This window comes from Chiloscyllium plagiosum, unplaced genomic scaffold, assembly GCF_037043375.1.
Source record: "Chiloscyllium plagiosum isolate Xiang-an unplaced genomic scaffold, Cpla_swu_hap1 HiC_scaffold_34, whole genome shotgun sequence".
Classification (NCBI taxonomy): Eukaryota; Metazoa; Chordata; class Chondrichthyes; order Orectolobiformes; family Hemiscylliidae; genus Chiloscyllium; species Chiloscyllium plagiosum.
Window position 1 is genome coordinate 32,711,245 of NW_028270172.1, and position 24,930 is coordinate 32,736,174.

Genomic DNA, 24,930 nt, shown 5'->3' on the forward strand with positions numbered 1-24,930 from the left:
CTCCAATCACCTTAAAATTATGACCCCTCATGACGGCTATTTCTGCTCTGGGGAAATGTCTCTGGCTATCTACTCTATCTATGCCTCTCATTACCTTGTACATCTCTTATCAAGTCACCTCTCTTCCTTCTTATCTCTATTCTGAAAAGCCTTGGCTCATTCAACCTCTCTTCATAAGACAAGTCCTCCAATCCAGGCAGCATCCTGGTAAATCTCCTCTGCTCCCTCTCAAAAGCATCTATATCCTTCCTATAATGAGGTGACTAGAACTGAACATAATATTCCAAGTGTGGTCTAACCAGGGTTTTTTATAGAGCTGTTGCAAAACCTCGAGGCTCTTAAACTCAATCCGCCTATTAATGAAAGCCAAAACACCGTACACCTTCTTAACAGCCCTGTCAACTTGGGTGGCAACTTTCAGGGATTTATGGACGTGGACCCAAGATCCCTCCGTTCCTCCACACTGCCAAGAATCCTGCCTTTAACCCTGTATTCACCATTCAAATTTGACCTTCCAAAATGAATCACTTCACATTTATCCAGGTTGAACTCCATCTGCCAATTCTCAGCTCTGCATCCTCTCAATGTCTTGTTGTAGCCTGCAACATCCCTTGACACTATCTACAACACCTTTGTGTCCTCGGCAAACTTACCCTTCCACTCCTTCATCCAAGTCATTTATTAAAGCTACAAAAAACAGAGGCCCAATAACAAATCCCTGCGGGACACCACTGGTCACCGAACTCCAGGCGGAATACTTTCCATCCACTACCACTCGCAGTCTTCTTTCAGCCAACCAGTTGTGCATTCAGACAGCCAACTTTCCTTGTATTCCACACCTCTTAAATTTCTGAATGAGCCTACCATGGGGAGCCTTATCAAATGCCTTACTAAAATCCATATACACCACATCCACTGCTCAACCTTCGTCAATTTGTCTCATCACATCCTCAAAAAAACTCAAGGCTTGTGAGGCATGACCTGCCCCTCACAAAGACATGCTTTCTTTGAACAAACAGTTTTTTCAAGTAGTCAAAAATCCTATCTCTCGGAATCCCTTCCAGTCCCTTGCTTACCACAGACATAAGACTGACTGGTCTGTAATTCCCAGGGGCTTCCCTATTCCCTTTCTTGAACAGAGGAACAACATTCGCCTCCCTCCAATCATCCGGTACTACTCCTGTGGAGAGTGAGGGTGCCAAGATCATCTCTAGTGGCCCAGCAATCTCATTCCTCGCTTTCTGTAGTAACCTTAGATATATCTGGTCCGGCCCTGGGGACTTATCCAGCTTGATGCTTCCCTGAATTTCCAGCACATTCACTTATCATTCCATATGGCTGCCACTTGCAACCATATGAAGACATAGCTGTTTATTTTCAGCGCATGCCATTTTTTTGAATGTCCGAGGCCCTTTTTTTGGAGCCTGTGTATATTTAGCCAAAATTCATGTAAACATTGCCATTTCTCCCTCTCTCTTCCAGCTTATACAGCAGTTATGTGAAATCATTGTGGAATGCTGGGATCACGATCCAGAAGCGCGGCTCACCGCACAGTGTGTAGTGGAACGCTTCAATGATCTGGAGCAGATGGACAAGCTCTCTGGTCGGAGCTGCTCGGAGGAGAAAATTTCAGAAGATTGCTCTGTCAGTGAGACCAAACAGAACCTGAGTGCAGTCACTGTGGTGTAAAGGATAGCCAGTGGACAAAAAAGAACAAAGAGGGAAGAGCCTGTGGTCAGTTGGGGGCTGTTTGATGGAACATTCACTTCACCCCCTCAAAAGAAACTCTCATGTTACTTCACAAAAGGCGGACCATTCTTCATGAAAAGAGTGAAATTCTAGGAATTGAAAAGAAGGCTGAGGTATCTTGTTTTGTCATAGGATTGCAAAATTCTGACCAGCAACTTCTCAGGAAACCAAAGATTCCGTCACGTAATGCTTACCCTTGCACTTTATTGCTATAGAAGTGTATACCTCGAGGAATTTTCAATGCTTCTCTTCCATATTCAGAGAATGGTATTCATATGGATAAATGTACCTCTTTCATGACATTAGGGAATGGTATACAGTGACAAGCCTCTTAGAAATCCAACATTTGCCCCCCCTTTTCTCCCCCACACCCTAAATTCGCTTTTTCATTAATTTATTTACTTGTTCGGTATAATATAGGAACAAATTCACCTTGCATCCCCTTAAGAACATTGTTCTGCCACTGTGAGCTAAAAACAAAACATTGTGGGCTAGTGTAAAGTGTGAAAGTCAACAATTGCACAGTTCCAGTATCAAGTATAGATCAAAGCTTAAGGAGCCTAGTCCAGGTCCAACATGTCAAAGAGAGATATCAAGTGTTTAAGTGAATGGACACCAATGGTGAAACTTTACTAATGTGAAGTTAACCCACATCTATTCATTTTGATTGAAAAGTGGGTTCAGTTGATTCGCTGGCCTGATAGTGGACAAGGGATAATTGATTTACGGAAGTGACAGGAAAATTATCATTCACATGACCATAGTGACGACAGAAATGCAATGGGCGACCTGTGGCTCCCACACCTTGACACATTTAGTCAATGGGACAACAGACCTTGAGTCTGAAGCCATCATTAGACAGCTAAGGAAGTAAATGTTAGGCTTGACACTTTGTCTGAAATATACATCATCTTTATCCTGCCCAACAAAATTCATCAGTACTCTGACTAGAGTCAGAGAGATGTACAGCTTGGAAACAGACTCTTCAGTCCAACCCATCCATGCTGACCAGATATCCCAACCTAATCTAGTCCCACCTACCAGCACCCAGCCCATATCCCTCAAACCCTTCCTAGTTTACTTTGATTCAATGCACTTGTGCTCTGGGTCATTCAAGGGCAGTTACGCATCAATCACACTAGTGTGTAATTGGAGCTACGTATGGGACCAGAACAGATAAGGATGACAGATTTTCTTCCTTTAAAGGACATTTAGATGCATATATACGACAATCTGACCGCTTCACTTTTAGTGCCCAATTCACCCCAACTTTATAGGTGGTTCACAGGTGAAATAGTGATGGGAGAGTCAGAGCTACTGCAATTAGCATGGAGCTACATCAGAGCATTCTTTGGGTGTGGTGGGAGAAGTTAGCCTTGTGCTGGTGCAGATGAAAAGGCTAATAATTGTGCTTACTGTCATATGCTCTGATATGCACAGGCTTTGTTATTTATGTCTGATCTGGTGAGGACTCTATTGTCTGCCCAGCGCAGTAATCTCACAGCATTTTGAATTTACGGCGTGGGATGAGAATCTGAGGAAAGTTTGTCATATTAACTATAATCTTTTCAACACTGCAGACACTTCCTCAGCTGGTATAAAAATAACTTGCATAACCCATGTCTCACATTTAGTTCTGTGGAACGAAGCAATGGAATCCACCCATTGTGAGAGATGAGCATCTCGAACCAGGATTGGAGTGTTTGGTAAAATTTGTAATTTATATGTTGAGAAGCCTCAAAGTCAAATCACTAAAGGGTGTTTGAAATGAGTAAGCCGCCTCGACTACTAATGCAGGAGTTTCAAGGAAGAATTACAATTTCTCCAAAGGTGTCATTTTTTCAAAACCAAATAGCTTGAATGGCAGCTTGGCCCACCCCACAAATTAACCATCCCCTGCAGTTTCTCCTCAATCAGTAACTGGCACATCAGGGACATTGTTGAAGTACAGGGGGAAATGCTATGTCACTTTTTAAAGCAAATCAACAATAGGAATGACATTCTCAAATCTTACCACATGGTGGCAAAAATGCATTGTATATTAGGCTTAGGAATGAAACAAAGGCTGGAAGGTTTAAATTTTGAGGACAGGTTATGTAGACTAGGCTGATATTCACATGAATATAGATAATTTGGTGAATAAACCTGAGATGTTTAGAGTGATTAAAAGATTTGAGTGGGGAGAGAGAGAGAGAGAGAGAAACTATTTCTTCTGGCTAGTGGTCTCAAACAAGGGCCATAAGATGAAAATTATAGCTAAGTCATTCAGGAAGCACTTCTTCACACAAAGGGTAGTAGAAAATCAGAAATTGTGTTTACTTTTCAAAAGCTAACAAAAATTTAAAATTCACAGCCTCGAAAAGATAGGAAAACCGAATGAAGACAGATAAGTGATGGATCAGGATGGCACAGCTGAAAATACCTACTTCTTTGTTCCAGGGATCTAAAAGAATTTGGTGAAATATGTTGCCCAACCCATTGTCCAGGGAATTGTGCATCCTATTAACATGCAAATGTTGCTTGGAACTGAAATAGTATATTGAGAGTTCTTCACAGCAGACTGTGATTATTTTGTAAAATGTAAGCTGCACACGCATAAAACTGACTGTATAAACTGGCTCCCATATATTGGTTTTGCAGGGCTTGGAGATTAATCATGGTTCAGGACTAAGCTGCTTGAATGTATTTTTATGAAATTGTCAATATATATAATCATTTTTATATCTCTTTGTAAATGCTGGAGTGCTCAACTTATATTAAGTGCCTACATTATTGTTTTAATACAAATGATTGACATTTATGCTAAAGTGGTGAGGTGATATTTTTCATAGGATTAATGTGTCTGACAGTTTTTTTCAAAAGCTTTTATATTGAGATGATAAAGGGACTTCCAGGCAATCTCAGGACAAGTCATTGGTGACCTGTCACTGGTGGCACACTCTCCATTCATTACCAAACATACTGTACAATGTTTTAAAAGCCTAAAGTTGTCTAAATAGGTTGCTGCACCAGTTTTCATTGGTACCAGTCTAATCCTTAACAATCCAATCACCTCATAAAGAATGAGGTGAACAAATATGCACAATCATTTTTAATTGTTTTTCTTGCAGAATGTGTGTGTTGACAATTACTTTGACCAAGCAACTTCATTAATCTAACAAACATCTGTATTTTTCTACTTTTGAGCCTCAGGTGCAAAGGCTGGTATAAATCTCATTACCAAATAACTTAGTCCCATCGGTTTTGGGCAATCCAACAAAAGGTAGAAATAAGGTAATTCTCAAATAGGAATTCTGTTGGGAATAAAATTTATTTACAAAGAAAACCTCCCATGGTGTTTGGATGTTGTAATGAATACAAGCCATTATACAATGAATTGTTACAAACTCAAAGACTTGGGACTTCAGACTATTACATAGGAATGAATGTAAATTGGTGCACAGCAGGGAAATATAAATCTTTATCTGAATGATTAACAAATGTATTTTACTCTGTTTAAAGCAATATCCAATCTTATATGTACGTGTGTAATGCACACACATATATAAATAATTATCTTTGCAATGTAAAGAGTATTGTATATATTAAAAAGAAATTATTACACATTATTTGCATCTCATTGTATAAATAAAAAGTTCTAAATTCCTTTTCGTCAAGTACTTTTCAATTTCTAATGTTACTTATCATCACCGGGGAAACAATTAATATTTATTCTTGCCAATTGCATGTATTTTTTTAAAGCATTGGAATGCAATATGTATAAGTTTTTAGATATGGTGTGATAAGTATAACATCATTAGAATTAACTTTGCCTCTTTGGATTCATGGTTTGCAAAGCTCTTAAGCTTAGGGATCTTTCAAATTTGGCCATTAGATGAAGATTGATTTTTTTAATTAACCAACAGTAGCATTATTGAATTATGCAACTATCGTGACAGTAGAAAATGAATTAGATGAGCCTTGGTCTCTCTTTTGATCTAGCTCTTCCTATACTGATATTCAGCCCCTGCTCTGAATGGAGATAGTAGGCTGGCTATTACATGTCCCCATCAGGTGAGCCTTTAACAAGGGGGCAACCCAATACCGATTGGAAGTCCCATTATCCACTATTTTAGCCCATCCACAATGTGCAGTTACTGAACTTAGGTTAGTTCTATGTCGGTCAGGGTGGTCACTGACTCTCCTTCTGAGGAGAGAAGAGAGCCATCACACCTCTGTAAACTTGTGCCCAGCAGCATGGCCTAGTTAGATTTCTGACAAGCTGTTGTAGGAATCGGTTTTCTGTACTTTACCTTTTGGGGAAAAAAATATCTATTATACCCAAAACGACTGCTCCAAGAACCTCATGCTCTTCACTATGACAGGGATATGTTCATCTGTTCATTACCAATGAGAATTGACTTTCTGTAATGTTGATCTAGTTAGGGCACAGTTACCAATGTGCAGTTTGGTCACTCCTCCATAGAAAGGAAATAAAGCAATAGAAAGTGTACAGCATAGTTTCACCAGGTCAGTATGCAAAGTTTGGGAAACCATTGCAATGAGGAGAGACTTGAGATTTTAGGACTGTCCTCCCACTTCTCCAATGTGTCAACATCCTATTGATTAGCATGCAATGGGCGCCCATCTATTATTATGTCAGTCAGTGATACAGATGTTAGAGACTGTTCAGAATGGTGATCAAATGTTATCACGGTACTTTATTTAATATTCTAAATGAAATCTACACCTTGTGAAAGTTAATATATTTGATCCCAAATCTCTTCATTTTCCACTTTTGCCAATTGATTGTAGTGTTCCAGTATGCATCAGTTCCACTTACCCATATTGAAATCTATTCTTTAGCCCATCCCCACAATGGCTTCCGATTGCTGCAAATGCAAACAATCTTTTCAACGTTACTTTGCCAAAAAGATTTGATTTAATTTGTATATTAGATAATTATTGAATAGTCAGCTAGAAATCCAAAGAAAAGGACTCTGGTATATGCTGCTCCCATGGTAGGCCTTGTGTGTAGTGGTAGTGTCTCTACCTGTGAACTAGGAGGCTTGTGTTCATCTACTTGGGAATGTGTAATGACCTGTCCAAACAGGTGAATAGAAAATAACTACACTTCTGCTACACCCACTATCATTTTTACTCATTATCATCTTGCACATATTTGATCCAGTTACCTTCTACTTTAGGGCAAATAAACTTACTTGTCACCTAATAGGCAACTTTATGCATCATACAAGATTAAGGTGGAGGAATTTGAAATAAAGAGCAAGAACTGGGAAATCAAGAGATGGAAAGAATGGACAAATAGTACTTTATATGGAGTAGGAAGTGGGTGATAACCTTCAGGATGATCTGGCGTTTATGGAGTAAGGTGGAACAGAGGAGTCCAGACCGCATGGAATTGGAACAAAACATGAAGGTTGGATTTTTAACTATCGAGATGAGATCAGGACACAGTTTGGTATGTTTCTGAAGTGCAAGAACACAGGCTTGGTGATGGACTACCACAGATCACATTTGAAAACACCATGTTCAACATGGGTGAAAAACACAACTCATTGTTTCCTCTTCTAGGTCACAAGCTTTTCTGGCTCATCATAACCTGAAACCCAACTTGCATCCACATGGCAAAGAGTTGCATGGACACCATGTTTTTAGATGCTGACACCCCCACCAGCTTAAGGAGGTGACATGAAGAGAAAGAAGGGTGATTGCCAATCAGAAAAAGGGAGACAGGCAGGTTGTCAGTAAAACTCTACAGCACATGTCACTCAAAACACTTTTATTTGTTGGAAAACAGTGAGAGTGATGGTTCTTCTGGAGACTGCAGCCACAGTACAAATGTACAAGGGTTTGAGAGGAGAGGAAAAATAATGGTAGGAGGCAGCTCAACAGCGAGGGGTAAAGCTGGGTGTTTCTGTGGTCACAGACATGACACTAGGAATGTGGGAGACCAGAGTCAAGGATATTACTCAATGGCTGAAGGGAAGAGCAGAGACATTGACAAAACTCAATGAAGTAGAACCAAAATTAGAGTAACGACAGGGACTTTCAACTTCCCTAATATTAACTCTGACAAGTTGTGAAAGGGTGAGAGGGGACAGAATTCTTGATTTGTGTAAGGGATGAAAGCCTGCCTATAGAAACTTTTATGAGTAAGTGGGTAGTGCTGTGCCTAACTTTGGAAATGAAGCCAGACAAGAGGTGGAAGTGTCAATGGGGGAGCAGTTTGGTAATAGTGGCTATAACTTTGTAAGATTTATGGTCATTATGAAAAAGGACAAAGTTAGAAGAAAGTAGAGGTTCTGAATTGGAGGAGTACTAATTTAAACATACTAAGACAGGATCTGGCTAAAGTTAACCAGCAGCACCTACTGATAGAAAACATGGGAGCTGGAACAATGGGAGTCATTTCAAAATTTGAATGACTATTTTTTGAAATTGACGGTGTATGGACGAGGGTAAGGAGGTTGGTGTAATCTACATGGACTTCAGTACTACATGGACACCTTTTGACAAGGTGTTGTATGGGAGATTGTTCAAGAAGACAGCAGCTCCAAGACAAATTGGAACCAAAATTAACTTGGTAGCAGCACACAGAGGATACTGGCTTACATTTATTTTGAAATCAGGAAATTATGTCCAGTAGCATATTGCAGAGTTAGGTACTGGGTCCCTCACTGTTTGTCGTTGGTATTAATGGTCTAGACATGGTAATTGAAGGTTTTATCAGATGACAACCAAATTTGTGGTATAGTAAATAGCAAGGAGAAAAGTTTTAGACAGACTGGTCAGATAGATGGGACAGTAGCAAATGAAAAGTGTGCAATGATGCATTTTTGGGAGGATTAACAAAGTAAGGGAGTACATGAAGAATGGTTGTATGCTGGGTAGTACTAAGGATCAGCAGGACCTTGTGTGCATATACACAGATCCTTGAAGGCAACTGGTCAGGTAGATAGGATAGTTAGGAAGACTTATGGGATAACTTTTTATTAGTCGAGGAACAGAAGAATTGGGGTTAGGGGTAGGGTGCAGTGGCGCAGTACTGGATTGCAGCTGGAGTACTGTGTGCAATTCTGGTTGCCACACTTTAGGAAGGATATGATTGCACTAAAGAGGATGCAGAGGATATTTGCCAGGTTGTTGCCTGAGCTGGAGATTTTCAGCTCTGAAGCAAGACTAGATAGGCTAAAGCTGTTTTTCTTAGAATAAAGAAATTTGAGGGGGCACCTGATAGAGATCTAAAAGTTTGAGATACATAGGTCAGGTCAATAGGATTAAACATTTGTGCCTAGTTGGGAAGTCATTACCAGGGCCTAACATTTATGGTAAGGAGCAGAAAGGTCAGAGAGGAGTTAAGGAAAATTTTGTTTTCACACAGACCACAGTGGGTATCTGGAACAGTGTCTAAAAGAGTGGTAGAGGTAGGCACCATTACAGCATTTAAGAAGTATTTAAATGAATAATCAGAGCACTATAGTATACAGAGCTATGGACCCAATCCTTGGAAATAAGATTCAAACAGATAGGTGTTTGATGATCGGCACAGATATGATTGATAGACTGAAGGGTCTCTACATGCTGTAATATTCTATGATTCGTATGACAATGACAGCACTCATAACAGAATCTAAGGTAGTAGCAGAGGTGAAATTGGATACCATCGACATACCCAAGTGGGTATGTTTGCAGGTAATGTCACCAACAGTTAACATGTGAATGAGGATATAGCAGCATTTTAGGGTGAATCCAAACTGACTCTGCAGACACAGAAAGAGGAACTATTATAGGAGATCTATTGCCTAACTCAAAATAATAAGCTTCTCTCGGACAGCAAATAACATAAAACATAATTTCTCTGCACAAAAAGAAGAACTTTATTTCATCGCATTAAATACAGAAGTCTTACTCATATGTTGAAACATAAGTTATCACCTCAAGTCTCATTCACGTACACTGAGCCCCATAAATTAGGTGTAAAAAACATCTACTGGATACATTTAGATATTTTGCTTCTACTTTGGGTTAAATAGTCCAAACTACCTCCAATACCACACGTTGTAAAATAATGCTGAAACTCCACTAAATATAGGCAGAGTGTAGGAGTTCATTTTAGACAGAGTAGTAGTTCAGTGGAGTTTAGTCCAGTAGACATAAATACTTCTATCACTTGAAATAGCGCAATGTGACAAGGAGTTAAATAGTACTGTAACATACACAACAATCACTTAATAAGCTGTTTTACTTTCTGATAGAGTGTTTGTCTAAAGCCAACTTTTTCTTCAATGACATATCCAGTGTAAAACCTGCAAATTATCCAATACGCACTTGGAGTGTTAGGCAAAGGAAATCAGGTGACCTCATTCATTCAGTAAAATTGAAATCATAGATTTGTTTTATTCTCAATTGATGATTTTACAGTTTTGTTTGTTACTATGAAGGAGTATTTCCACATTCAGTTAAAAGACAATAAATTTATTGCAAATTAGCAATGTCAGGTAAGGGTCTAAGATTGGCAAATGTGATTGGTCACAAGCCTGGAGGTGACCTGCTGCCTCCAATTGTTCTGCCCCTACATTGTTGCCATTGGCTGCCCATTTTCAGTGCACTGACTTTGCACTCGAGAGTGTGGTGCTGGAAAAGCACAGCAGGCCAGGCAGCATCTGAGGAGCAGGGGAATCAACATCTCAGGCATAAGACCTTATGCCCAAATCGTCAATTCTCCTGCTCCTCAGATGCTGCCTGACCTGCTGTGCTTTTCCAGCATCACACTCTCATGTATAATCTCTAGCATCTGCAGTCCTCACTTTCTCCTCTGCACTGATTTTACAGCCAATTGGAAAGTGGATAGATTCTTTGTGACTTTAGTGATTTTTCATTGTCATTCAAAAAGCAATTTCTCTCATGTTTGATATTTTTATAGCTAGTAAACAAAGTATTCAAAGAACCTTCTAAAAATAAACATTTTTTTGAATTGATTTTTCTGCTGGAAAGTTTCTTTTAGCAGTTTAACATTTAATCCCCCAGAATTACCAGGGCAATTTAAAAGGCTTGGTATTCCTAGACGGAACTGACTGAACACAGATTCGATCTTTGGGATGATATCTGATGTAATCTAACCTTTGCTTAATGTTCCCTTTCCAGCATGAAGAAGGGCGAGTTCCTGCGTATTGTTTAAGTTATAATCATAAATGTGGTCGTTGTTGAACATGCTTTCAAAATTCTAGCCATATACAGCAGTAGTCGTTGGCTCCATGAAGAGATAATGTCTGAGGGAGAAGTTATGTGACCTCCTAGCTCAAGCAGAAATGGAGTGCGGGCATTGGGAATGTAAAGACCAAGTAATGTGTTCTGTAAATGAGTGTTTTAGTTTCAATAAATTGTTGTGTTTTCCAAGTTATCTGACACAGTCAAGCTCTGAAGTTACTACAGCAACCAATGGATGTTATTGATTTATCAGCAAATTCAGTCAAAAATAACATAAAACAAAATTCTACCTGACAGTTTATGAATTGACTTTTTTTGTACCTCTCCCCATCACCCTGAACAGGCAGGAAGTTATTTTATTACCAATAAATCCCGGTGTGCCATTTGCCCAGCAATTTTTACATTTTCTCAACAGAACAACAAAAACAATTCAACATGCCTATCAATGTTATAACAGAATAATCTGATGAAACAGAATCACTATTAGCTGATAAAGATCATACAACACCAGGTTATAGACAAACAGGTGTATTTGGAAGCACTAGCTTTCAGAGCGCTGCTTCTTGTTCAGGTACTTCCATCAGGTGAAATGACTTCAACTGATGAAGGGGCAGTGCGCCAAGAGCTTGTGATTTCAAATAAACCTGTTGGACTATACCTGGCGTCATGTGACTTTTGACTTTGTCCACCTCAGTTCAACACTGGCACTTCACCACATAATGGCTACCACTCAGATCCAATAAATATAGTACTATCATTTCAAACAGACTAATTCACTTGATTTATTCAGATACCTTTAGAAGGTGGAACTGCCTTTCTATTCAAGAAATATTAATATTCCCTGAGTTAAAGACACCCGAATTGTTGAACATTTACAAAATAAAGGAGGTTCTCATTTAGTGGCTATTTTTATTAAGAAGATTTGTAGCTCAGGTTGAGGTTCTGCATGTAGGCTTGCTGGCTGAGCTGGAAGATTCATTCCCTGATGTTTTGTCTCCCTACTAGGTAACATCTTCCACCATGGTAGAGCCCCATCTACCACCCCCTGAGAAAAGGAACCGGAAATGACCTCATCACACGAAATGACGTCACTGCCGGAAATGACGTCACCGACCCAAAGAAACCCAAACAAAGTAGAAATTATCAACAGTGCTTTGCCCGCAGGCCCACTGAAGATGTTACCTCGTAGGGTGACAAAACATCTGGAAATGAACCTTCCAGCTCAGCGAGCAAACCTAGTGGCTAATCTTTACATTTGAGATAAATTTCCATGTTCCAACTTTATGATGTGCACCTTTTTCCATTAGAAGTTTGAAATCATTTAATCCTTAATCATTTGTCTGAAACTCTAGAGACAAACAAATAGGCATTTCACCTCCAAATTTCACTCATCAGTGGTTCAACTGCTTTTCTTTGATAAAATTAATGATACTAACAGAACAGTCTGAGGTATAAGAGAAACTTCACTATTATGATTAATTCGCTTCTATTTTCCTGTGAACAGATCCTGTTAACAGATTGAAAAAACATCACATTTTGATTCCACCTTTGTTCTTTGAATGGAATTTCATCTTTCTCTTATAGTTAAAGACCATGTGACAATTTAGTTCAAATATAATTTTATATTCGCACCCAATTTGTGTGTGTGTGCGCATCACATATACACTCCAACTTTATAATTCCATTTCTATAGAACACTGAAAATTTCAGTTTAAAGCCCATCATAAAAAAATGGAATTGAATAGTTTTTGAGAACAATTTCATTGGCTTTATAACAGTGTTCTCATGAATTGATTTCATAAATAAAATCGTATATAATACAACATACATAGAAAGACATAGACACCCATATTTCATGAAAGGGTAACATGTCACTCAAATTACCAGGCTGCAAGTAAATACATTGTTCAATTACTCTTGACATTTATTTGTTCACTGTTACCAACCTCCCACAAATCTTTTCCCTATCCTCTTTCCACTGACATTAAACATACCTCCAACGCAGGCTACAATTTAACACTCCATAAAATCTTTTTTTAAAAAATATTGACAGAAAACATTACAATAAATAGAATAAATTCCACAAAAATAGTAAGTGCCATTTAAATAAACCAAAAACCTCACTTAAAAAAAAGTAATGAAAAAAAACCTCAATGCAAGATTGTGTCCTTTCAAATGTACCCTGGGAAGAACTTTAATTTCATCCAGAAATAGAAACCAGCTCCAAGAGTAAAATTACAGAGAACATTTCTTAAGTTTTCTCCTTACCCATTGCTAACCTAACTTTTATATTTGCATGGAAAATATTTTAAGTTTACATCTGTGGAATGGTCAAAACAGGCCAAAGTAAGTAATGTATTGCCGAGCAATGGGCCAATCAAAAATACTTTATATTCACTGATAAAGTTGCCATTTTGTTTTTTTTTTGGCAAGTGTGGGTCATCACAATATAACGATACCTTACTACAGACAATGCAGTTCACGAATTAAGATTCAGAAAATGTAGCATAGCAGTGCTGTTTATTTGGAGTAATCGTCCAAGTAAAAAGCTACTTTAGAAAGTTTTCAAATAAAAATTCTACATTAACGCATGCAGTTCATAACTGTCAAAAGTACTATAATTTAATCATGAGCAGGTATTTAGATGACTGAATTTTTGGATGGTCATCAGCCAACAGAAGGACTTTTAAAACAGAAATTCCAGCTACTAGGAAAAAGTGTCCCTTTAAGAGATATTTTATGTAATTCCTTAAAAATGCTTTAAGTGCAAGGAAGATTATTTCTCTGTAAAATAGCTAGTCAGCTGTAGGAACACCTTTAAGGAACAACTGAAGTAACCCTAGCTGTTTACTTAATGTAACAACTGCCTCATTGCTATATCAATATAGTGACAATATATCATGTGTCATAATAACTACACAAAGCTGCATCTATTTAATATTACATAGTTGACAAATACTAGTTGCCCTGTCTTCAATAGGAACGTAATTTGACAAGCTAATAGTTGCTCTTGTAACTGGCAACACAATATACTCAGCAATAATTTTCACTTTCCTCAATTTTAACCTAATACTCTAACTGAAAGAATAGCTTATTTCTCCCCATGCTCCTAATATTGGTGACATCCTTTCCTGATTTGCAGCTTCTTACTGCTGCATTATGGCCCTTGGCCTTATGGCCTGGTTTGTATATTTTGATTTAGTTGTAGAGTCCTCCCAAGTATGTTAACAGTTGCTTACCTGCACTCTCCTGACCCTATCATCACCTTGAAAATTTCTAGGGTTGGGAAGATGAATAAAATTGACTGTGCTTTCTTGGGCCCATAACTGCATTTATTCCATTGCCAAGTCATAGAGGTGGGATGGAAATTTCACTTCAAAAAGGTACACAGAAAAGCAAACAAAAGGTAAGCACCATTTTAAATTGGAGCTTGACCCATTGGTCAGAATTAAAGTGCCAACAGGGCAATGGAAGATATATGTTGATATGTCAAGCCTTGTAGCTGAGGCCTCATTCTCTCTTTGTGAATCAATTTTCACTGTTTTCGGACATATGGATCCAGAAACAAAACAATCAAAGGAGGCATTTTAGTAAATTGTAGGTAAATTCATCAGTACTCAGGTTTTCTTTTGAAATTCATGTACACGTGGGTTCCAAAGATGTACACCAACATTTCTGCATGGACGTTTATACGATAACATTAAACAACAACAACTGAATATAAATATAAGTCATAACCATTTTTGTCAGATTCCACTAAGCTTCATCACTTGTTCTATAAAATAAGCAAGTTTTCAGGTACTAAAGGGTGAAATCTACTTCAAAGTTAATCTTGCTCATGCTAAAATGAATACAAGTCAATTTTGCCCGGTTTTCTAAACTAAACTTTGAATAACTTCAAACTCTTGCCAGTAATGTAATTGTAAACATAACTTATCATCTACCCTTTAAATCCAAATTATAAATCCTTCCCCAGGCTGTCGATTTCATTGAGAATAAAGTCCATATCCTCACGGCTGACCAAGGGACTAATGATGATTTGACGGAAGAAGTTGACTTTGTCACGATGAGGTTGGTAACCCACCATCATACTGCCTTTCTTCATCATCCTTTCCTTGATTACTGGTGCAACCTGCAACATTAAAAGAAAACAAGTTGAATAAGAATGCCAGACAATAAATTTGATACCTTCCTATCTTTTTACTCGATATCTTTTGGAAACGGGAAGCATTAATCCTTTTTTCTGGGTTTAATTGGTAAGTAGCAACAAGATGCATGATCATAAGGGATTAGCATTCCTCGGATACAAAAATTACCTTCAATATCAAGTTATATATTTGGAAGTGAGCAAAAATACAGGAATGCAATAAATATGAGGAGCTGACTTTCCATCATATTACACAGAATCTCCAGCCACCAAAATTGGCCATTTACCCCAATTTTATCATGCTACAGGGAAGTCTCCTCCAACCTTATTCCATTTCATCCTAACAGCAATTCCTCAATTCCTTTCTCCTTCATACATGTATCTCATTTCTCATGAAATGTATCCTCAACATGACCCTCTGGCGCTGAGTTCCACATTCTAACCACACTCTGGAGGAACAGCATTCCTCTGATTTGCCTACTAGATTTATTATTGATTATTTGCCATTTTTCCAAAGCAGAGATGCTACCAGTTTGTGCAAATCTTTTTTCCCAGTAGTTACTTGCAGCTCTTCACAATTGCTGAACATGCACGGGAAAATGAATCAAATCAAAAGATTAACATACTATTTCCCTCAGGAGCATTCAAGTTCTGATGTGATGTTACTGTGCTGTTCAAAGATTAAACAATATTGTAATAGTCTTCTGCTTCTTGAGTTCTGTCCAAAGGCAAGATCTACCTGCAGCACTGCAACCTCCACCAAAGAGAGGGCAATGTATAGCTCCAGACTCCACCCAGATTAAACCCTACAGTAATTTGAGCCACATTGGCTGTCCAGTCAACCAGCCCACCAAGGAGTCTGAGTTGATGTGACAACATTCACTTTTACATGGAGCATGACAGTGATGATCGAGGCTCCAATTTCTTTCCATCACATAACTGATCTGGAATTTGCTCCACAGTCTTACACTATATGCAGATAAAACATTTGGACAAGAAAGCTACTTGCACGTATTGTGAAGCATTAACATCTTGCTCTTTATATTGCATACTAATATTACATCAGTTATTTAAACTAGGCGACACCTCCATGCAGTTTTGAGAGTAAATGTTAGCCCAGTTGACACCACAGTGATGTCTGCAGTATGTGTATGGACAGCAGGGACAAAATATATGGATGGAATTTAGTTGATTATACATGGTCTTGTTATCAGGGAGGTGGATATGGATGGAATGTAATTAATTGCATTTGGTATGGCCATCTGGAACGGAGTATGTGGGTGGGATTTGATTAATAGTATGTGGAAATTATCGTGCAAGTGCTGCAATGAAATTATAACAGAAGTGGAACACAGCATGATTGAAAGTGAAAAGTGAATCACAGGGTTCTTCATGTATTGTATATTAATTTGGTAGTAGTAAATTTAAGAATGCTTAAGCACTTCCAATAATTAGCTTTCCACTTTTATCCATCCCACTTTTTAAAATGCAAATTTGCAACACTCTAAGTAAACTGTTCGAATTCTCAATGCACAGCTCAAATCTAAACATTTACATTCACCATATGCAAAATACCCAGGACTACTTCAGCATTATTACTCATTTGTCCTTTTATCATGTAAAAGGTGACTGTATGATCAACATTCCACATTTGCAACTGACTGTCTTAACACACCATATTAGACATTATATAACAAATCTTTTCAAAAATTGCACCACTATATTTTTAGTGTTAAATTCTGATGAAAATTGAGCTTTCCAATGAGAATACAAGATGAAGCCCAGCAGTTGACAAGTTCCAGAACATGTTTGGGAGCTCGCAATAATATCCATCACTGATTCTGTATTAATGTCACATCTGGGTTGATTTGGATTGCTGATTTTACAATATCCCAAAAGTTGTATAACAACAGCAGGTATTATAATTGTTATGTGGATTTTACTCTTAAGGTCAAGATACTTTAGCTCATAGTTAACAAAATCACCCAAACAATTCGTTAATTTTCGTTTAGAAATTCTTCCAGGATTCTTTACTTAAACCAAAACTTAAATATGACTCCTCATAATTGAGTCAGGTTGAAGTTTAATAAAACAGCATTAGTCTGACATGTACAAGTAGGTTTTATAATGTTTATGTTATGCCAGTAAATGTGAAAGGACTGTTAAATTGTTGTAAATTACATCTTTTAAAGCCTAAAATGATGTCCATAGGAAATAACTTGAGCCATGATTTGCTTTTTGAGACTGAAGCCTCACTTGTTACCATGATGAAGAACATCTCTGCCTTGGCAAAAATGCCCGAAGACATCAGCAATTGCAAGATCCATGCCCCAAAGCTGGCACTCTCATTTTAATGGAAGCAAGATGGGACATGGTCCATAGTTTGTGCATACATGGTTTCTTGAGGCAGCGTGCTCTTTAATTGATTAATTGTCTGTACTCAAAATCTGATCATGGAAGCTCTGATGCCTGGAACCAGGGATGTGGAGATTAGAGCAGATCTGTTCTCACAGCATTTCTTTTGAAGGATAACCATGGGAGCCCCTTTAAGAAGGTGAGATACCCTGCAGATATGGTCCCAGGACATGTTGGAATAAGAATCAAAGATCCTGGCAAGATGTGTCAGCAAGTGTCAAAATGTGTATTCATAAATCAGAGGTTTTAAACTTTGAACACAGTACTGGAGCCCCAGGGCAAGCATTATTCCAGCCTACCTTGGGAACTGGCACCCTCTTAACTACTTCCCATGTTGCACTGCTCAACTCCCAATTCATCTTGCCATCCACACGACTGAAAGTTGGAAATGCGCGCAGTATCTTAAAAGGTCAGATGTGTGGAGTCGGGATTTCTCCCAACCCTTTACGTCCAACACAGGAATGTAAATCATGGCCCACATCTGGGGTAGAGTGTATTAGATGTCAACTAATCAACCCCCTGACCACTGAGAACATTCAACTAATTATATGCCAATCAGGTTAAGAGTTAATTAATAAGCTCCTCAATATGCAGGCCTATTACAGCTCTCAATAGTGTTATCACAGCTCCTCAGAAGCAGATGGCATTTCAGAGCAGTGGGATTAATCACAAGAAAGCCTGAGGCCTGTCAAGTTAAGGAGTTTGCAAAGTCTAACACTAAGTTTTAATAATAGATTCCAATCTACATGATATCTTACTTATAATAGGAACCTACCAAAAGTGAATATTACCGACACATAAAACTGTCAAATGGGAATTAAGGTTATTTCTGATTTAAAGCCTTCAAACAGGTGTACACAATAAATATGAGCAAGCAGATTTTTTTTAAAATCTAGTTTACCAGCTAAGAATGTTGTGTGACAATTTGTGGAATAAAGTCATTTTCCATTTATGTGAAGAAATTCAGATACAAGTGAGAGCTGCTAAATCTGCACTGTTGATGGCTCTGCTGTTTCAATACCAACAACCTCAAGGGAGAATGGAATAGTTCCCAGAACTAAATAACGTGCTGAGGTTTGCAATATGTGCTGGTAATCATACATATGCAAGCATCTGCATGTATCATAGATCTGTCAGACACAACAGTCAGTTCTTCTATCACGTGATCGTTGCATTCTTATGCAATCCCGCATTATAGAAAAATCGTGCTTTAGAAACAGTTTTAAAGTGTTGGCGGTGTAATCGCATTACAGCCAACACACATTTTAAAAGTTCGCACTTTAGAAATAGCTCCCCAATCAGTCAATCATATTACAGTGAATTTGCATTAACAAAACACGCTTTATAACAGAACGACCTGCATAAGATTATGAATAACTGTGCCGGACCAGGGTGCTCCTACCGCTGTTGTGGGAGGGAAGCGAAGGGGTGAGGGCCAAAGTTTGGGAGATGGGTCAGACATGACTAAGGGCCCTGTCAATCACGCTGATGGGGAATCCTCAGTTGAGGAAGAAGGTGGACATTTCGGATGCCCCCTTGTAAAATCGATTCTGAACGGTCAGTGGACCCGAAAAGTCACTCTCCTCAGATGCTGCCAGACCTGAATTTCCAGCAATTTTTTTTCCCCAATTTCCAACATCCACACTTCTTTGGGGCTTTTTTTTTGAATGAATAACTGTGGCTGTTTCCCTGCTGCTGAACAGTATTTTATTTGGTCACTCTTTGAAGTTTGAGATATGTTGAGTATGTACATTGCTGACAGGTAAATGCATTTGCTTTTAAATGCTGACAGAAGGGAATAATAAATGTTGGCTCAGAATTTGCTTAGGGTGTCGTTTTTGGTGCATACACCAAGTAAGATGCTGTTCCTGACCCTTCAATACCAATTAGTTTGTGCTGTAAGTTGTTGGAAAATGAATTGATGATAATCTTTGGAGCTCCTGGGACTGACACTATATCCTCTTCAATAAATACATTTGCAAATAGAGAAAGAAACTGAACAAACAATGGATAAGCAATGGGAGTAATTAGAGGCCAATTAGTTTTTCATTTATTCACTCTGTGTGTGGGAGGAGGTTTCTGGCTGGGCCAGCGTTCAACTCCTATCCCTACTTGCCTTCTTAAACTGTTGCAGTCCATTTGGCATAGCAAACACTAATGATGCTGTGGTGAGGGTTGTATCCTAGGATTTTGACCGAGTAATGAGGAGCATTCTTCTTGTTGGCCAAGTGCACCTCAGGGTTTCCATCTGACAGAAAATGTCAGGCCTTCTTGAAAAGTGGCACCGCATCATAACTCAGGAAGTCTTCACTACTTAAAAATGTAGTTTTAGAAAGAAAGTTTCAATTTTGGTGCAGTCAAGGGTATTTGCATCTCTGGGTCTTAAGGAGTTGGGCACTTGACTCCAGTGCAGTGATCTGCGTGAGAGCTGCACTAGTAGAGCTGCTGGCTTTAGATGAAACAAAGGAACTCTCAACCCTTTGAGGTGCAGCAATGGGTCTAAGTGAAGAAACCTTGAAAGGCAAATTTTTTTCTGAACTTCTTGTCAATATTTATCCTTCAAAAAAAATTCTGAAGAAGAAGTATTAAAGGATATGAGACATATGAGGTTAGCAACGATCAGCCATAAACTCACTGAATAGCAGAATACATCTGAGGAGCTAAATGGCCTACTACAGAATCTCTGCAGTGTGGAAGCAGGCCATTCAGCCCATCAAGTCCACACTGACCCTCCAAACAGCATCCCACCCGGACCCATGGCCCAACCCTATCTCCCTGCACTTCACATGCTTAATTCACCTAGCCTGCATATCTCTGGACACTACAGGCAATTTAGCATGTTCCTTATCGGAACATCTTTGGACTATGGGAGGAAATCGAAGCACTGGGAGGATTACCCATACAGGCATGAGGACAATGAGCAAACCACACAGACAGTCGCCCAAGGCTGAAATCGAACAAGGTCCCTGATACTGTGAGGCAGCAGTCGAGAGTGTGATGCTGGAAAAGCACAGCAGGCAGCATCCGAGAAGGAGGAGAATTGACATTTTGGGCATAAACTCTTCATCAGGAATGAGGCTTGTGGGCCAGGGGGCTGACAGATAAATGGGAGGGGTTGGGGCTGGGTGGGGGAGAGGTAGCTGGGAGTGCAATAGGCAGAGACTCACTGAGATCCTTGTAGAGAGAGGAGGAGAACATCTTCAAAGTAGGCATTCTTGGAAGAGGCTTCGCAGTAGGGTTGAAATCAACTTGGAGAAAGTGAGGACTGCAGATGCTGGAGATCAGTGCTAATCACTGAATCACCATGCTGACATGTCTTAGGCTAAAAATTGTATCAGGAGTTGAACAATTCTCACTTGAAATAAACTCTTGAATCAATGTATGTTTCTCTTATGAGCTGTTACAGGTATATGTATATGTGGCAAGCACAAGACACTACCTGCAAACTGGGTACACAAATATATTTCACAGCGTCCCACTGCTGACTCTTGTTTAAACACCACATTCCTGAGTATATAACATGCCTTTCAAGTCCTAAGTATGGGATTTTAAAGTTCAAGTTAATTACTGGACATTGAACGCTCCATAACCTTTTTTTGTTGCTAAATCCCTATTAAGCTTTATGAGAAAAGACTGTTATTAACTCAAATTGGCACTTGCTTATTTCAGTGAAACAGATGAAAAGCATTTTGGGAAATCACTGTAAAGCTTTAGTTTGCTTTCTCAGAAGATTTATTTAACCCCCCCACTTTTGCTCAATATTACCCAATCAACTTTGTGGCAGGAGGTCTAGAAGGGATGCATAGTAAATACAGGCTTAAAATCCTACATTTTCCCAAGTTAATGGCAAAAGAACTGACTAACTGCTCTGTCAGCAGTTCCAGAAGAGACAAAGAGAACAGATATTTATGTAGTGCCTAACCTGGCTCAGGAAGTACATAGATAATAGAAGCAGAAGTAGGCTATATGGCCCATTGTTCGGAGCTGATCCTCTATCTCAATGCCATATGCTCACTTGTCATCTTTAGCCACTAGTAGTCTATTTCTCTCAAATATATTCTGACTTGACCTCTACAGAGTATTCCACAGGTTCACCACCGTCTGAGTGAAGAAATTGCTCCTCATCTCAGTTCAAAATGTCCTACCAAGTTTCCTGAGTTTTGGACCCCTTTACCAGGGAAAACATCATCCCTGTATCTGTGTGTAATTTTATATGTTTCAATAAGATTTCCTCTCATTCTTCTAAACTCCAAAGAATACTGGCCCAGTCGACCAAATCCTTTGTCAGGCCTGCAATCCCGGGAATCAGTTTGGAGAATCTCTACTGCACTCTCTCTATGGCAAGTACATCTTTTCTCAAATAAGGATATTAAAACTGCATGCAATACACTAGGTGTGGTCTCACCAAGGCTCTGTAAAGCTGCAGTAAGATTTCTTAGTTTACTGCTCAAACCCTCTTGTAATGGCTGCCAAAGTACCAATTGTCTTCCTGACTGGATGTAGGTTTGCTCACTGAGCTGGAAGGTTGGTTTTCATTGAAAATGAACCTTCCAGCTCGGCGAGCAATCCTACATTCAGAACCTCAACCTGAGCTACAAATCTTCTCAAAACTCATTGTCTTCCTGACTGTTTGCTGCAGCTGCATGCTTACTTTTAGCGACCAATGTACAAGAATACCCAAGTCCCTTCATACATCCATATTTTCCAATCTATCACATTTTAATAATGATCTGCCAATCTGGATTTCCTACTTAAGTGGAGACCGTCATGCTTACCCAGTTTATACTACATCTGCCATGCCCACTCACTCAACTTGTTTAAATTGTCTTGAAGCCTTTTTACATCCTTCTCACCACTCACTACCCCACTTAGTTTTGTATCATCTATAAGCATTGTATTTGATTCCCTCATCTAAATCCTTGGTTTTTATTGTGAATAAGTGGGGAACAAGCACCCCTCTCACAAACATATTCCACTCCAAAAACAAGCCATTTATTCCTGCTCTGTTTCCAATTATCTGCTAACCAGTTCTCAATCCATGCCAGTATACTAACTCCAATCCCATGTTTTTGAATTGTTCACTAATCTCTCGCTTGGACTTTATCAAAAGCTTTCTGGAAATTTAAATGCACTACACCCATTGGTTTTCTGCCATCTGTTCAACTAGTTACATCCTCAAACTCCAGAATGTTTGTCAATCATGACTTCCGTTTCATATATCCATGTTGACTTAGAAAATACCAATGGTATTACACAAAGTGTCCCTGTTATCATATTCTTTATAACAGCCTCCAGCATTTTCTTACTACTGTTGTTAGGGTTATTGGTCTGTAATTCCCAGTTTTGTTTTAAATAGTAGGGTTACATTTGTCATCTGCTCAAGAATCTACTGAATTTTGAAAGATGAGAACAGTGCATCTACTATTTCCAAGACCACCTCCTTTTGTATACTGGGCTGTAGATCAGTTTTCAGTTCCATTAATTTATTTAGCACTGTTTTTACTAATATAGGTACACAATCCTTTATCTGAAATCCCTGTGGCCAGTTGTTTTTCGGATTTTGGAATTTTTCAGATTTCAGAATAAATAACATTTTCACAGTGAAATGAAAAATATCTTACCAAACAGCAGACCCACGTGTGACTACTACCAGCGCTGAGACACAATTGATGCCTGCCAATGCTGCCACATCACATCTGAGTGACATGGGTCAAATGGGTATGGAGTTGGGTCACCTGTTCACACACCAATCTTGTTATGCAGAAAAACACTTCACAAATTAACTTTGGATTTTGGAATTTTGGATAAAGGATTGTGTACCTGTACTAATTTTCTTCAATTTCTCTTTCGCAACAGATCCTTGCTTCCCTAGCATTCCTGGAAAATTATTTGTGTCTTCTGTGACTACAAAAATAAGGTAGTTTTTTAATTGATGTGTCATTTCCTTGTCAGAGTTATAGTTCTCTATTACCAACTTGCCAGTTTCATACTGTGAGGGACCTACATTTTTCTGTGCGAATCTTCTTTTTACAACCTTATAAAAGCTCTTATAGTTTGTTTTTATGTTCCTTGTCAATTCCAACATACTCTACAGCTCAAAATTACTTCTTGCATTAGAGTCACTGTTGTATATAGGATTACAAATGTTTTTAACTGAGTTCAACTGACTACCTACTAACTTTTGTCCCACTCTGATGTTTTTCAATATCATTGTTAAAGTTATTTCTTTATGTTTATCGTATTGCAACCCTATATTTTTCCAAGTTATAAAAGAAGTAGTGTTCCTATCCACAAAATGTTTGGCAAATACCTTAGCATAATGATGTAGCTTGCAGTAACATTTAACTTGCATTTGTATAGCATCCTTGACATAATAAAGTGTCCCAAGACAGTTCACAAGAGTGTTATCAGGTACAGCGTGACATTGATCCACATGTATGGGGAGATGGTCATTTGGGTAAGTTTAAAGAGCATCTTAATGCAGTAGAGAGAGATATAAAGATGAAGGGGTATGGGAAGGTAATTCCAATCTTAGCCCTAGGCAGCTGAAAAAGCAGCTCACAGCAGTGTGATAAAAATCAGGGAAGCACAAAAGGGCCATATTGGACTTGGGCAAGTATTTTGGAGGGTTGTGGTACTGGAGGAGATTGCAGAGATAGGTAGGAGCAAGACCAAGGCAGGAACTGAAAACAAGAATGAGAGGTTTCGAATTGAGAAACTGACAAGCTGGGTGCTAGTATAGGTCAGAAAGCGCAAGACTGGTGGAAGAACGGGATTTGGTGTGCTTTCAAATGTAGGCAGTAGAATTTTGGATACAGTTATGGAACACAGAAGTTTAAAAAGCATTATTGCATCTCCCATGCTTGATGCCATTGTGACAAATGCTACAGTCATGGCCTCTTTGCCTCTTCCCCTCTCTGAACAACATTTACCAAAAACATTTGTTGAAAAGTTGATTTTGTGGCAAAAGAGGTTGATTAGCACCATCTGCTGGTGTAGGTCAATCTGTCATAGTACAGCACTGGGGCCAGATGATCAGGGTGATCTTCATTTGAAAAGTGAAGGGAGCAGCTATCTTCGTTATATATCTGTAAACCAACTAAAAGCCAGAAAACAGGGTGACTGCAGATATATAAGGAAGTCCTCCAATCCTCTTAAAGATTCTGGGATGTTTTCAATCTTCCTGTCAACCTTCCACCTTCTGTTTGTGTTTCACTAAGTCACCATCTCATAAGGATTGATTCTCTTTTCCTTAGCAATGGAATTGTGTGTGCTCCAGACACGCGTGAGTGTGAGCGGTGAGTTGATTGGGTGGGTGGGTGGGTGATTGGGTGGGTGGGGGTGGAGGGCGGAGGGTTGCAAGTCTTACTTTGCACCAATTTAGCCCGGTTGCCTCACAGTGCCAGAGA

General features: G+C 38.9%; 2 protein-coding genes across 3 annotated transcripts in view; one reads left to right on the forward strand and one right to left on the reverse strand.

The window, feature by feature from the left end:
• The window catches only part of tgfbr2b (transforming growth factor beta receptor 2b), an 80,122-nt gene extending 74,728 nt beyond the window's left edge, over positions 1-5,394 (forward strand). For both annotated transcript variants that reach the window (XM_043719216.2, XM_043719217.2), the window contains one exon: positions 1,483-5,394. In XM_043719216.2, the coding sequence (XP_043575151.1) occupies positions 1,483-1,689 (207 nt within the window). In that variant the 3' untranslated portion in view covers positions 1,690-5,394. The remainder of the gene's footprint in view (positions 1-1,482) is intronic.
• A 4,211-nt stretch (positions 5,395-9,605) lies between these two features.
• LOC122564269 (acidic amino acid decarboxylase GADL1-like) overlaps positions 9,606-24,930 on the reverse strand; it is a 113,037-nt gene continuing 97,712 nt past the window's right edge. Inside the window, exon 15 of the mRNA XM_087978585.1 lies at positions 9,606-15,091. Within this exon, the coding sequence (XP_087834711.1) occupies positions 14,918-15,091 (174 nt within the window). The 3' untranslated portion in view covers positions 9,606-14,917. The remainder of the gene's footprint in view (positions 15,092-24,930) is intronic.